Source organism: Eupeodes corollae, chromosome 3 (assembly GCF_945859685.1).
Source record: "Eupeodes corollae chromosome 3, idEupCoro1.1, whole genome shotgun sequence".
NCBI classification, from domain to species: domain Eukaryota; kingdom Metazoa; phylum Arthropoda; class Insecta; order Diptera; family Syrphidae; genus Eupeodes; species Eupeodes corollae.
The window spans coordinates 8749993-8766425 of record NC_079149.1 but is presented as its reverse complement, the minus strand read 5'-3'; the positions used below and the strand labels follow the sequence as shown (position 1 = coordinate 8766425).

Here is a 16433-nt window from a genome sequence, read left to right as displayed (position 1 = left end):
TAAAAAACTAACAAATGGAGTGTCATTCACAACGAGCGTAGGAACCGAGGAAGAGGAACAATTCCTCATGACCAAACATTTTCACTGCCTTTGGGACATTGCAGTATTTTTTCCGTAACTTTTGGTCATGTTAAAATTTTGTCTGTCGAATATGGGCGTTGCAGGCCTTCCTGGCTTGTTTAAAAGATAGAACACTAACTGTGTACTTATCAGGGTTAGAGGTAAGAACCAAGTCAAGGGTGTTTTCTCCTCGACCTACCACGTCCGATATTCGGGTGGACTCGTTGACTAGCTGAGTTAGGTGGTACAACTCAGCGAACATTTCTGCACACACTCCATCGGGTGTTGTCTGGCCTGAATGTCGAAGCCATGAAGAATTGTGTACATTGAAATCGCCCGTAACAACGATTTCAGTGCGAGGATAGGACGAAACAGTTCTTTGGATGGAATCAGACAAAGCAATAAATTCGCGAGAAGATGATTTTCTATCTAAATTTGGGCTTTAAACCACATATAATTAAAAGATGTATTGGTGCAAAGACCATATTGTAGTAAGAACTGATAAGCAACATAATTCCTAATGTAAATGGCGAGGTCATGGTGGGAAAAGAATAAAGGCACCAAGTTATAGCCATGAACACAAAATTCAGCAGGATCGGAATCCTCACCTACTTGGGTTTCACTTAGTGCCAAAACAGTTGGCCTGTATGAAACAGTATGGGGTGGCGGTATGCCAACACAAAATTTGCCCTTAGCCCACGAATATTACAATAATCTTCTCTGAATTGTCCAGTCATTTTTCTCGATTTTTCCATGGTTAACCTGCGCAAAGGGACGAGTTGGGCATGGATGCCAAAACTAGACATGGCTCTATACAATTCATCTCTTTAAATGCTTTCATATGCGACTTTGATGTTCTAGGGGTTTTTCCAGTATCTGCCGTAATGTGAATATTTGATCGACTTTGGACTTTTCTGGTATAAGGTTGTTGACTTTCGGTAAAATTAAAAAATATATCAATATAAAAATTGAATTTACGACTTGGTCCTGTATTCAAAGAGCTACTTATAATCTACCTGAGCAACAGCAGCTTCGTTTTCCAACGAGTTTAACCTAGAATCTCTTAAACTTCAATATTTAGAATGAAAAGGCTTGCAACTATGAATGTTTTGATTAAATTAAATGGCTTTTTTTTCAGAGATCTAAACTTATACTGAGTAACCCCCTTTTTCCATAATATTGCTATATAATGTAAAAAGGAGCTACTAACTATATCAACCTATTTTCCTCCCTACTTTAAATCATGGGCATGTCCTTAGAATGAGTCTCACATATTCAATAATAGGTCTCTTTTATATGCAACCTCATAAATCTCGAAAGTCTCAAATCGCTTTATTATTTAGCATCCTCCTTTTCCAATGACCAGTATAGGATCCTCTATATATTTTACGTTACGTTCCTAGAGGACTTTCTGGGCTAAGCCAAAAAACACAAAAAAGGATACACTCAAAGTCTATTGAAATAGTATCTGCATCACCCACAAAGAAAAAAATAACTATCTCTTCATAATGAATTACCTTCTAAATCCTATACCAAGTGCGCGATACTCAAATTCAAAGCTGATGCTATCCTAAAAAGCCAAGAGCCTCCAACTCCCTGTGGCAATATTTATGAGGTTATATCCTTGGCGAGTGTGCATTTTTTTATTACCCACAATATCCTTTTAGGAAAAAATCTAACCAATAGGAGCAAGGATATAATGTACGGGTACTATAGCGCAGTGTACCTATAAACATAAATTCAAAAATAAAATATAGAGGACTCCTCTACATGGATTCCTTTTCTTTATTTTGCATGGTCCTGCGGTCCACAATAATATCACCAACCGCCTGATAAGAGATCCTCCCGTTCTTAAGGGAGCATATAAGCAAAAGTAATAAAGACAGTTGTGATTTTTATGACATCCAATCCACATTTTTCCAATGCGGTAGGTATACATAAAAAAATGAGAAACGATCCTTTTGGCCCAGGACGTTATTAAAACCAATAATACGCGTTCCTAAATGAAATATGGACCTATATACCTTCCTCCTCCATCAGAGAGCCAAGAAAATAGTTTCGTTCATGACTTTTGTTTTGGAGATAAAGAGAAAGAGCGATGCGCAGTGAAAATTCTTTTACAAGTTTTTTCCGTATCCTTGCTCCGGTGCACACTTTACTCATGAATAAATCCGCAATCCTTGAAAAGAGGGATATAGTAGTAAGTAAGTACAACTAAAAAGCCAAAAAAAAGATATATGAAGCATAAAAGTCCATTCTATAAAGATACTAATGTGATTAAAAGAACCAAATTCCAATTCCAATTCCGACCAACCAAACCAACAAATAACTACAACGAGGACGAGAATAAGGACGAGGTTGAGGACGATGACGATGTGCGGCAAAACAATAAACGAAAAGGATTTGTCTGGGCAAATTAATGATGGAACCTGTCAAAGGACATTTTTGTCCATCTAGCATAATTATTCAGTTTAATTTTTTTCTTTTCTCTTTCTTAAGTTTGCCTTTGGATGGAGGATTTTTATCTTTCTTTCGCTTGTTTTTATTTTATTTTATTCTCTAGATTTATATGAGGAAAAGTTTAGCTCATAAACAGAAAGGATAATGGTCGACATCATTAATCAATGTAATCCAATGTACATAGTTGGTACTATAACCAGTGAGCGAGCACTGATTATTTTGATGCGCATCAGGGAAGGAGAATGCCGACCTTTTTTGAGTGACTGACATCTTACCGTCTTGATTGGACACAAAGCAACTATTTTATTTAATCAGTGCACTAAAGGGATTTTTCCTTGTCCCTTCTCATAAATGACAAATGTCTGGAAAATAGCAGATAAAAGGTATGAATTTGCAAGAAGTGACTTGAGAAGTAAAAATTTGATAGGACTTGCATTTCTTATCTGATTTTATTTAAATTATGACATTATTTACACATTTTTGACCTTTTTCTTCTCCCAGAACAGGCCAAGGATCAATGAGAACATTACTTTGATAATCCTAAAAGATATGTAGACAACAGCCAACAAAAATCCAATAACATCAAGTGACAGCAACTGGAAATTGTTCAAATAAACAGCTGGACTTTGCATATGTGGTGCACCATGATGCCTCAAGACATATTCCACCCAAAAAACAGCTGTGTCCTTAGCTGTCATTGGACGGTCTTTGTAGATTTCCGCAAATCTTCTCACGTTTTCAGTGTATATTTTGTTCGACAAAACCTCCTGAACAGCATTGTTGAAGTCTATCTCAGTCAAAAATTGATAATCCACTGATAGACCAAATCCTTGTTTTGCAACATTTTCCATATTTGAAGATTGGTCACTAAACAGTGGTATACCAACCATAGGTACCCCGTGGTGTTGTGACTCAACAACACTTCCCTGCCCACCATGTGTGACAAAGAGTTTGACATTTTTGTGTGCTAGAATATCATCTTGAGGCAGCCAACTCTTGTAGAAGATATTTGGTGATATTCCAGGAGGAACCTCTGAGTCGCTCCATTTCCAGAGAACTGTTTGGGGAAGTTTTGAGAGGACATCAAATATTATCTTGACTTTTGAGCTGTTTAAAAAGCTTCCTTGAACATTTGTTCCAAGACTGAAGTAAACAACTCCATGTTTAGTGGAGCTATCCAAAATGCTTTTGATATCCTTAAAAATAAAAAAGAAACAATCACATACGTTATTTCTGAAAAAGTGACTGATACTGAGAAAATAACTTTATACCTCAGGTAATGGATTAGGTTTTTCCTTAATTTGAATTCCACCGATTTCTACCATAGCTGGAACATTTGGACGAATCGGTGTTTGACTGAAGTGATGATTTGTCAAAATCAGTGAAACATTCTTCTTCACTTCGTCGAGAGACGGATATTTGTCGGGCGGGAAAATTGATCTAGAAAAGAAATCGTTGAACGGTTTTCAAAAATTTCAACTTTGTCAAACTTTAAAACACTTACTTATACACATCAGACTGGTACCATTGATAAAAATACGTCAGCATCAATTCTTCCAATATGTTAATGTACATGAAATTTCTAACTCTCTCCACAAACCCTAACGGCTGCTTATCACCACTCAGCAAACTGGGAACATAGGAAACTTCGGGAGGATTTCCAACCAAACCATTGATACTACCGAGTGGTCGAACCGGAAGCGATATTATTACCGGACATTGAAAATGAGCTTGTAGCCCTAAAAGAAATTCATTAAATAGATAACCGAAGATTATCAAATCAAATGATTCTTCATCCATCAGTTTCTTCATTTTTGGAGTATTGAAGCTGTAGTTTGAGTAATTCGTAGCTTCCTGGATGTTTTCGTACATCTTGACATACCATGGTGGGCGTTCATTTATGAGTTTGGTATAGAAACCCGGTCGAACATTCCGAGTTTCCAGTTGAATATGTCGGAAATGAGTATTTTCAGTAACCAATGGTATTGTTGTTAAAACTGTGATATTATGGCCGCGTTCGGCCAAAGCACTCAATATTGCAGTATGAACTATTAGATGACTTTTGCAAGGAGTTATAACAACTCCAAGAATGCGAGCTGAATAAGTTATGTTAAAGTGTGATGTTAGAAGAACACACGCGATGGTTAGAATTGAACTGTAGGAAGACGACATGATCACAACAGGGTTTTCCTTCTAACTGAATACAAGATTAATTTCCATTGCTTTACCTACAGCATAGTTTTTTGTTTATCATCTTACAATAAATTCCAAACAAAGTTCAAGATAAGAGAAATATAATCATACAATTTTTTATCACCGTATCAGAAAACTCAATAGTTGTTGTTATTCAAACAAAAATAATTCGGTTATCAATTCGAATCTATAACGATTTTATTTGAATAGAATTAAAATTCTCCTTAGTACATAAAAACGTGATTCTCCAAAACGTATATCAATAAAACTACTAAGAATTCTTAGGGTACTTCAAAAAATTGTTTCTGAAACATTTATTTTTATTTTTTCGAAAACTTAACACACAAAGAAATAAAAACTTATATCGTCAATTTTAATCGACTTTACTTTTGCTTTTCCGGAACACATAGAAGATCAATAAGACTATTGTTTTTATAACTCTCCAGCTTATGTATAGAACGGCCAACAAGAATCCAATAACATCAAGTGACAGCAATTGGAAAATATTCAAATGAACTGCTGGACTTTGCATATGAGGAGCTCCATGATGTCTCAAGACATATTCCACCCAAAAAACAGCTGTTTCTTTAGCAGTCATTGGTCGGTCCTTATACAACTTTGCAAACCTTTGTACATTTTCAGTGTACTTCTTATTTGATAGAACTTCTTGAACAGCACTGTTGAAATTCTTCTCAGTTATTGTTAGATAATCCACAGATAAACCAAAGCCTTCTTTGACAACATTTTCCATATTTGAAGACTGCTCCCCGAAGAGTGGAATACCAACCATTGGTACGCCATGGTATTGTGACTCCACAACACTTCCTTGACCACCGTGTGTGACAAAGAGTTTGACATTTTCGTGAGCTAGAATATCATCCTGAGGTAGCCAACTTTTGTAGATGATATTTGGTGATTTTCCGGGAACCGGATCAGAATCACTCCATTTCCAGAGAACTGTTTGTTGAAGTTTTGAGAGAACTTCGAACATTACTTTGACTTTTGATTGATCTAGAAAACTGCCCTGGACATTTGTTCCAAGACTGAAGTAAACAACTCCATGTTTGATGGAGTTATCCAAAATGCTTTTGATATCCTAAAGAACAAACAAAAAATCATATAAGTTTATTCTGAAAAAGTGACGGAATTGACTTTTTACCTCAGGTAATGGATCAGGTTTTTCCTTAATTTGAATTCCACCAATTTCTACCATGGCGGGAACATTTGGTCGAATTGGTGTTTGACTGAAATGATGATTTGTCAAAATCAGTGAAACATTCTTCTTCACTTCATCAAATGATGGATATTTGTCTGGTGGAAAGTTTGATCTGAAAAGAGAACCAAATTTAGCTTTAAATATTGATGAATTATTGCTTTTTAAATTCTGCTTCCAGTTTAAAATGAAACACACTCACGTGTAAACCAATTTCTGATACCACTGATAATAATAAGTTACAACAAGCTTCTCAACAAAATTAACATAGAAAAAGTTTCTCAATCGTTTCACAAATCCCATAGGCTGTTTTCCACCACCCAGCAAACTTGGAACATATGCCAGTTCGGAGGGATTACCCAAGAGCACATTTACACTATCGATGGGACGCACCATAAGTGACATTACCACTGGACACTTAAAATGTGCGGCAACACCCAACAGAAATTCATTGGCAAGATATCCTTGGATAACCAAATCGAAGGATTCTTCCTCCATTAATGTTCGCATTGGCGGCTCATTCAAACTCCGATTAGCGTATTCGGTTATCATTTCAATAATTTGTGGAACATGCTTATACCATGGAGGAGTTGCGTCAATCCGGTTAGCATAGAACTTCGCTGAAAATCCGGTAACATTCAGTTGAATATGTTGGATGTTGGGACTCTTTCGTAGTAAGGGAATAGTTGATACGACTGTGACGTTATGACCACGCTCTGCTAGAGCATTAGCAATGGCTGAATGAATAATGAGATGACTTTTTCCATGCGTGATAAATAAACCAAGTATTCGAGCGCCATCACTCGCTGCAAAAAGTGTTATTAAAATGACACACACGGAAGAAAGTTTCATCTCCATTATTGAATAGTTTAGGGACTACTTATCGTTTCAAAAAAACTTGCCAATAAAACCGAAATTTGTGCCTACAGTTTTTTGTAATCAATTTGATATCAGCACTTTTAATAGGCATAAAACCGAAGCCAATAACTTTCAATAAAAAGATATAAAATACTCACTCATAAACACCCGATTGATACCATTGATAAACAATCTTGAAGATCAGTTCTTCCAAAAAGTTAATGTACACGAAATTTCTGACTCTTTCCACGAAACCCAGGGGTTGCTTATCACCACTTAGCAAACTAGGAACATATGAGACTTCTTGAGGATTTCCAACCAATCCATTTATACCCCCAATCGGTCGAACCGGAAGAGAAATTATAGTTGGACAATTGAAGTGAGCATGAAGGCCCAGAACAAATTCATTAAACAAATAACCGTGAATTATTAAATCGAAAGATTCTTCTTCCATTAGTTGCCTCATTTTAGGGCTCTTGAAGCTGAAGTCAGAATATTCTCTGGTCACGTGCATGTGATCGTAGAGTCTCTCATACCATGGTTGGGGCTCATTAATGAGTTTGGTTAGAAAGTCCGATTTCAAATTTTGGTTTATCAGTTGAATATGTCGGAAATTAGTATTATTCGTTACCAACGGAATTGTTGTAACAACAGTAATGTTATGACCCCGTTCAGCTAGGGCACTTAGAATTGCAGTGTGAATTATTAGATGACTTTTGCAAGGAGTTATAAGCACTCCCAGGATGCGGGCTGAATCACTTATCGCTAGATGCGATGATAGAAAAACACACGCGAAGAATATGCTAGACCTGAACATAGGCGACATTTTAACGTTTAACGACCGGGTCTGTTCTCATGAACTGCTATTTAGTTATAGTTTGGTTTTCAAAATTGTATATTTTTCTATTCCGCAGTGTCATTATAAGTTTTTTGATCTTTGATAAGGAAACTATAGTAAGTTCAAAATAAAACAGCTTGATAAGATTTTTCGATTGTTAATTGAGGATTTGTTTGCCATATAGGGTGTCTATAAAATAATGAAGAATTCTGAAGAATATTTCCAATGTTATTAAATACTTATTCCATTATTAATACCTTTGGCACGTTTTTTCGAGATAAAATAATTTCACGCCATTTCTAAAATATATTAAATTTTCGGCAAAACAAAAATTAATATTCCAAACAAAATAATTGCCAATTTTTGCACGGTTTAAAACTAGACACCCTATTAAGATAGAAAATTATCACTTTTTGAATGAAGCCGGTACAGCAATAAAAATGTAATCTAGTTGCTGCTGCTGAACTCATATCTCTTGTTGAACAAAGGAAACAAAGATATCTTTTAGAACAATCAATGAATTAGTTTAGATAACTTTGGTTTTTGGGGAATCTAAAATCTGTAAGATGTAGTAGGGCAGGGTGAATATTGGTGTTGAGAAAAGAAAAACAAATGGAAATAAAACTCTTTTTTTCATTTTACGTGAAGTGTCAAGAAAATACAAATGTCAAGAAAACATAAAAGAAAAACTACTAATTTTATAAAACTGTTTGATAAATACTTTTTATTAAAGTTAAAGAACATAATGTTTTTGAAATGGGTTTTAAAGTATTAAAATCTGTTAAATTATTTTGTATAATTTATTTTTACTTGTGACCTTTAATTAACTATTTGACAACTACTCTACTGGTAAGAAATTTTAAAATTCGAAATTATAATCAAACAGAACATTGCGATAGTAGAAAAATCAACAAAAGTGGGCCTGGTGATTACGTTGACCTTTCATAAGGTGAATTAAGTTTAAATTTGGAAATTTTTGGTAGATTAGCAAACGGCCCGATAAATTTTAAGAAAATTCTGTATTGTGATAAAAAATAGTTACAATTCCCGATTCTGAAATCATTTTAATATTGACCGACATGGTCGTGTTAAAAGGCTTGATAAATGAATGGGGAAAATTGAATAGCCCTCACATTAATGGATCTTTTAGAACTGTATCTGGGTGAGGAGGTGGACTACAGAAAATATTGATCGAGTGCTTTAAGCAGTTGAAGCCAGCCGCCGTCAATGATGTATGTCATGCTTGGGCTCTAAGGATATCAGACCTCTTAATTTAACGAATTTCATTTTCATCCATACAAGATGATGAGATGATTGTTCAAGAATTGCAGCAAAACAACTTCGTCAGACGGATGAGGTTTGCAGAAGCGATATTGGAAATCTTGAATCCACAGTCCCAAGGTCATACTGTTTGGTGCGGTATTAGTTAGAAACTCCATTATTGACCCGTACTTTTTTAGTGAAAATGATCGGATTGTTTTTGTCAAAACAGATCGTTACTAACAGATCCTGCGGGATATTTTTTTGCCGGAACTGAGAAGACGGCGCACAGTGTGTTGAGTGTAGGGGTCACCAGGAAAAAAATGAAAAATAGGTTCAAAGTGTGTTTTTTTTTTATTTGTTATGAAAATATACATATTTTAATTTTTTTAAACAAAATCCGTAAATATAAAAATAAAAACACTTAATTTTCCTCATCTGATGAGGATAAGTGTTTATCACAAGTTAGATATTTTTTAACTACGGGATCATATTTCTTTTCTGTTTCGTTTGATTTTTCTATGAGAGGAAAGAAATGGGTCCGACATCAAAAGTAAATGATTCATAACGTCTTTACAATTGTTTGACCTTGAAGACTTTCAAGCGTGGTCAAGCCTAGTTAGACGAAAAGTTTTGTGTAAGCCTTCTAGAGCATCTGCGGGCATTTGTCCTATTGGTATTTCAAAACTTTTCATTATTCGGGCTCCAAAATACCTTCTACATTTAATTTTGTTAGTACAAACTGGAAAACATGTGGTATTTTGATTGAAGGTGCAGTCAACCATACCTCAAAAAGCTCTCTATTTGAACACATTCTGTTAAAAATGCATGAAAAAAATAGGTTGTATTAAGGAAAAAGGCAGGTAAAGGCAGACGAAACTTACTTTTCTTAAAAGATCTTAATCTTGTCTTTATTTTCAAAAATATATTTTTACAACAAGTACTGACACGCGAAAAATAGGCCAATTCAAATACAGCACTCTCTACGCAATAATAACCTCGAAGTTAACCTTGATTTAAAACCCTACAACTGCAGTTAACGAACTAAAAAAAAAACAGTGAAAATAACTGTGCTTATCAGAGATCATGAAACAATTACAAATTAATCCGTTATTATTTATTAATCTTAAACGCTACGCATATTGCTTCCCTCTCTAGTCTACTCTTATTTTGAGTTAGCCACTTAATGTTACATTCAGCGAGTTGTGCTTATAGCTGGCGCTCGAGCTTTATCATAATAACCTCTAAAATGTTTTCTCGGGAATGTTAGCTTCAATTTGGCTTATTTGGAAACAAGACAGTAAACATTTATTTTTCGATTTTTTTCCACTGTCCAACACACTGTGCGGCGGCTTATTAACTTAAATACTGTATGGTTTCAACAAGATGGGTGCGACTGTCCATACATCACGAGCAACAATGTGTTTTTAAAAGGAAACAATACGTCAAAATTTACTCCGAAAAGAGATGTGAAATGGCGGCTCGATTACCGGAATCCTCACCGTGTAATTACTTTGAAGAAGCTATTACACTCGAAGAACTTGGTGAGGCAATAACCCAAGACATTCGAGCAGTTCCAGGTCAAATACTTCAGAACTTCTTACAACGTTTGCAGGAGTGTTTTGACAAAAGTGCACAGAACTTGACTGATGTGATTATTCGTACGTAATCAATATTTATTTTCATTTTTTGACTGGTATTGTAATCGTAACTTCTAAAGTCTACATTTATAAATAAAAGTTAAGTTTTGGTGAAACAATGAGTGTGTAACAATTTTTCCAAAATTCAGTATCCCAAACGGGTCAATTTTTTTTATTGAAATTCAAATGTAAAAACCACTAAGTTAAAGATTTTTTAAGAAAGTAAATGGCATTTAAATAAATAAAGATAAAATTGTATGCAGGTTTTTTTTTAAATCTTAAATTATAGCAATTATTTCGTAACAGACTCTTTGGAAACAAGAGCGAGTTCTTGAGACCTGGCCCAGCCTTTTTCTTTGCATGAACTTGAACTTGGAAAGCTATTCTTTTTTTGGCTTTATCAATTTATTGTTATTTATTTTTATTATACGTTATTCTAGTTTCACAATTATACGAAAGGTATGGCCCCTTTTTAAGCTGAAGAAATTTACTTTTGAAGTGAATTTTCTTTGGATCCGTCAGAACTAATTTTTTCATTATCTCTTAAAACTATTAAAATATTTTCTGAACAAAATATGCTTAAAATTATTCAGATAAATATTATTTTCAAACTGTTTGCAACTATACACTATAATGGGCTATCAGAATTGCAAACTTATTTTAAGGCATTAGAGTCCAATGGCCAATGTTGTTAGTTACATTATTTATCTAAGTTGTTGTATGTTAATACTTGATTATTTTTCTTATTTAAAGGCACTCAAGGACTTATAAGTACCCTTTATATGTTTGTATTAAAATAGGGTCCAAGCCTTAGGCATATAGGAAAAGATTTAACAGTAGATACCAGTGCACATTGGTCTTTATGGTAGAAAAAAACAGAGTTGACCAAAGAATCCCACATTCTCGAAGTGTTGTTTAAGAAATAATCTCTATACTTGAGAGTAAGCACATAACTGAGCTGAAGGTTAAACTGATGATATTTTCCGGGAAGCACGAGTATTACGGGTGAATAATTTACGAGTATTACGGCTGAATTATTTAGTGTGTGGAATGCTACTGGCTAATTTCGCAGAACATTGTTTGCAATAATATCGATAAAACAGCGAAAGGATGAAACATTGGTTAGGTGTTCGAGGGATGTAAATACTTCGGCTATCATTTTCAGAGCCCTTTTTGAGATTCTATATAAGAGATTAAGACTTGTTTTTGCGGTTCCTGACCAGATATGTGAGGGACATTCAATCTTTGGACGAATGGAGGCTTTGTAAATTACGTGATTTGTGATACACATACCGAGTACTAAGAGTTGATTAGTTTCCTGGATGCAAACGCTAATCAAGGATAGCGGCATCGTAGGTGGGTTACGCTTTATCGACATTAGACAATGCTGTCGAGATCAGCTTAACAAGCGCTTCCATTGAATTTCTGTATTCGAAGGTTAAGATTTTGAATCAAGAAACGAATATGAAAAGCTGAGGAAATTTTTTCCAACGAAACAGTTTATTGGATTTGAAGTGGCGGATAAAAAATCGTTTATTAATATAAGAAAGAGTGTTGGAGACAAAACGGAGCCCTGGGGAACACGAGCATTCATTTTATGAAATTCAGATTACGAAACCATCCAATACAGTACAACAGTGGAGTATATTGGAATATTTTCATAAGTAAGAAGTTTCAGGACTATAAAGACCATGTCCATGTCATTTTTTAAAGAAAACCTTTACGTTTACCATAAAGTTAAAAAAGAAAAGTTTGATTGAATTTAAATAAAAGTCCAATTTCCTTAATTGCCTTCGTAAGGCATTAAATTATTATTATTGAGCTGCTAAAACCTTAAATACATGGTGATTGTCTAACCACCACAAATTACCCCCACCCCCTTAAAATCAGAATCCGCCCCTGATCAAACTTTGATCTTACTTAGTTTTCAATATAAAATCGTTATTTGAAAACACAACCTATAATCAAAGTATTTTAACAAAATTGCTTATAACCTACAATAGTTGTTTAATTTGTTTAAACATGATATTTGTAGCTATAATTAAAAAAATTCAAGTCTAATCAACCATTTAATTTTTCATGATCAATATGCAAAGACATAGATTCCCTTTTCGAATCAAGAAAAGCTTTGCACACTATAAGAACAATGTAAGCATTTAAATAATTAAAAATACAGTAAGACCCAAATTACTGCCTCTTGCTTAAGTGCTTAACCGGCGTATGCAGCTTTTATTTTTGAGAACCAAAGCCTTAATAGTACCCGTGGCATGATTGTTAGTGCGTAGGACTGTCATGCCAGAGAACTTAGGTTCAACCTCTGCTTGTGCCACTTAACTTTTTTAACTAGAACTGTGGGTCCCCTCCATCCCTAAAAACAGTCCTCACACAAAGTGATGGTTAAGAGTTGTAAATCACTAGGCCCTAGTTCTCAACGGATTGTTACGCCACCTAATTTATTTTTATTTTTAAAGTCTATGGATTTTTTTGTGTCATATATAACCTTCTCTTTAAGAAGCCTTTTTTATGCCTTACAGATTTCTTGTGTTGCATACGTAAGTAAATAATAATCTTAATCTACTATAGTGGTGGAGACTAGATATAATATTACTACACGAATGTCGAAATTAATTTAATTTTTTTATTTTATAAATATGTATATACTTTATATAAATGGAGAACAACGGAGCATTTATCCGGGTTTTACTATACTTGCATGCACCAAACACAATATAAATTCAACTCACCCATAAGTGCCGACTTGATACCACTGAAATAATTTCCTCAACATTAATTGCTCCACAACACTCACAAAGAAAAAGTTTTTCACTCTGCCCACAAAATCCAGGGGCTGTTTAGCTCCAGACAACAAACTCGGGACATAACTTATTTCCTGCGGATTCCCCACTAAAAAATTTGTTATACTCGTCGATTGAACCGTAAGTATCACCACCAACGGACACTTGAAATGTCCAGCAACACCAAATAACAATTCATTCAAAAAATAGCCATGCAACATAAGATCAAAGGACTCTTCCGCCATTAGTTTTCTCATTTTCGGATGATTTAGACTTTTCTCAGCGTAATCGGTTACAAATCCAGCAAATCTTGTGAAGCGTCTGTACCATGGTGGGGTATAATTTATTTCGACTGACAAAAAATTCGCCAAATCTCCGGGGATATCCAGATGAATGTGGCGGAAACGATGTTTTTTCTTAATTAAGGGTAAAGTTGTGACCACTGTGACGTCATGTCCCCTTTCTGCTAAAGCATCGGCTACAGCGCAGTGAATGAATAAGTGGCTTTTGGAAAAAGTCGAGAAAAGACCGAGAATCCGCGCTGAATCACCTACTACAAAAAACGTAGTTAAGATAAATAAGAAAAAATTGCCTGGAAACTGTAGACTGCTTGGTGACATGGTAATCTAAGTGAGTTTCAGACGACGACGACGACGCGACGTGAATACAACCCCGACGGTTTGAAGAATGTTTTCAAACTACAAAAGATCAATTGAAATGTCAGTTTTTGTAGAGACTATTTGGCAAAACAGGTTGTACATCGAAAGCTTGAAGATAATATTGTTATTAAGTAATTTGTATCGACTAGTAGTGGACTATCACGTATTTTAAAAATTACATTCCAGTGGCGTATTAGTAAAGTTTTTTGGAATGGGCGGAGAGACTTCAGATTATCAAGGGCCCACGGTCCATGCATTAAAGTACGATGATAAGCTCTGCAGTCTTTTGTTGACCTTAAACAAATGCGAGTTTTTGTGGGGATTAAAACAGCTCATTTAAAAAAGTTGTCTTCGTCGCGTATTTTTTTTTTATAAAATGGGGTTTTTAGTAAAAATGATTTTTAGAAAAAATTACTTCTGATGATTTTAAAAGCTTCCTAATTCCACACTTTATAGCAAAATGATTGAAACATATAATAACATTTTATGCACAGAACGATTTAGGAAATAGTTAATTTATAATAATATATTTTTTTCATGACAAGTTATAATTTATTCATTTTTTTTTAAATTACAAAATGTTACTAAGTCAAAGCATGAGGCGCAGAACAAGTGAAATAATGAAGGCTATAAACAGTTTATACAAAATTATAGTACATGATGTATGAAGATAAATTTCTATTTAATTTGAACTAATTAAATAATTAAAAATTTATAATAATATAGGGTCACTTTGAAAATGAGAAATTAAAATTTGTATATGTTTGCAATCTTCTTAATATTTAGTAATTTACTAGAAAATTTCACAATTTAAAATGCTTTTGTTAAAAATGACGAAACTGAATAAATCTAAACAGAGTCTGGGATGCGACCCATACTGATAACTTTTGTTAACGAGATTTTTAGTTGAAAACCAATTTTTACCAATTTTATTTGACTTTCTTAAAAGTTTTTATTTTTTGAAGTCAACATCTTCTGTTGTTCACATGATATCGAGAACCGAACGTCAACTTTTAACAAAATTTCGTACAATTTTTTGTAGATATTATTTTTATATGAAAAAACTGACTGTTTGATTTTTAAAATTACTGAATGTCAAAATCAATATTTTCTGCGAGATAAAATAAGTTGAAGATATTTGAGTCTAAAATCAACTTTTACAACTATTGTTAATTTTTGTGTTGGTTTTTAATTTTTTCGTAAAAAAACTGTCAATTAAATTTTTCACAAAATGTTCTATATTTCTTATAAGATTAAACTAGTTGGAAGCCAAAAACTCAAATTTTTAAAAAAATATTTTAGTCCAAAATCAATTTTTACCAACTTTGAGTAATGTTTTTTTTTAACTTTTTATTTTTTACTAGCTGACCCAGCAGACTTCGTCATGTCTCAATCGATAAAAGACCTAAACTTTTGTATAAATTAATTTAAAAAAAAAAACGTATTGAATAGGTAGGTAGAAATGGCGATCTCAAGGCAACCTAGCCTGAGATCCAATTAGCGCTGTAGTGCGCCGTTTTGATACCAAAAACTCGTTTGACCTTTGATTGAAAGGGATAAATTGATAGAGAAGCTTCATAGCCATTATATTAGAGCCATTTTGTCGTATTGAGAAATAAAATTAGGTCTCTAATCTTTGTCTCAGATAGCTCATCAAGTTCGTGAAAGAATGCTTTTCCAAAGTATTTCATTCTAGTGTTTGCCAAAGCAGGACATTTGCAGAGGAAATGGATTATCGTTTCACATTTTCTTTGGTCAATACAACTACGGCAAAAGGTGTTGTAGGAGATACCCTAGGAGTTCTCTGCATGAACTCTTATAGGCCAATGTCCGGTACAAACCGCAACAATCCTGGCTATGTCTTGCCTTGGCCTTTATAGAAGATCGTTTGTACGGGTTTTATTATAGGTGGGCCATATCTTCCTAGATATATTGCGGTTGCGTAAATTGCTCCACCTTCGGTTTGATTCAGTTTGGTAGATAGAAAAGATTTTACCCTTCATAGCACCAAGAGGAATGTTAACCATTTCCGCAAGTGATCTATAAAGGGCGGATCCTTGCCTGGCTAGCTCGTCAGCCACTATACCACTATGGCCCAGATCAGGGTGACACCGAGGTTAATATTCAGGTTCGCTAGCTCATCGCGACATTGCTAGACCAATTTTGATGAGGATATGACCGAGTTAATGGCTTTGACAGCTGTCTGACTGTCTGTAAAGATAGAAACATTTCGGTTTTGGTTTGGGTTGTGTTTAAGTATCTCACATGCCTCCCTTATTGCCAGCAGTTCAGCCTGAAAAACGCTAGCAAAGTCAGGAAGCCTAAAGGATTTGGCTACATTTAGGGACTCAGAAAAGACCCCAGAACCAACTCCGCACTCCATCTTTGAGCCGTCAGTAAAGATGGTTGTGTCGAAACCTATCGACACGATGTCATCTTCCCAATCTTCTCTCGATG

General features: G+C 34.6%; 2 protein-coding genes across 2 annotated transcripts; both read right to left on the bottom strand.

Annotated features, from left to right (window-relative positions):
* Positions 1-2925: 2925 nt before the first annotated feature.
* Positions 2926-4879, bottom strand: LOC129951643 (UDP-glucosyltransferase 2-like). Its single transcript, XM_056063890.1, has 3 exons — positions 4025-4879; positions 3792-3960; positions 2926-3716 (listed from the first exon to the last, which is right to left on the bottom strand). The coding sequence occupies exons 1-3, from the start codon at positions 4690-4692 to the stop codon at positions 2991-2993; spliced, it is 1563 nt and encodes a 520-aa protein (XP_055919865.1). The 5' UTR covers positions 4693-4879; the 3' UTR covers positions 2926-2990.
* A 201-nt stretch (positions 4880-5080) lies between these two features.
* Positions 5081-13970, bottom strand: LOC129951642 (UDP-glycosyltransferase UGT5-like). Its single transcript, XM_056063889.1, has 3 exons — positions 13267-13970; positions 5873-6041; positions 5081-5809 (listed from the first exon to the last, which is right to left on the bottom strand). The coding sequence occupies exons 1-3, from the start codon at positions 13935-13937 to the stop codon at positions 5087-5089; spliced, it is 1563 nt and encodes a 520-aa protein (XP_055919864.1). The 5' UTR covers positions 13938-13970; the 3' UTR covers positions 5081-5086.
* Between the last annotated feature and the right edge of the window lie 2463 nt (positions 13971-16433).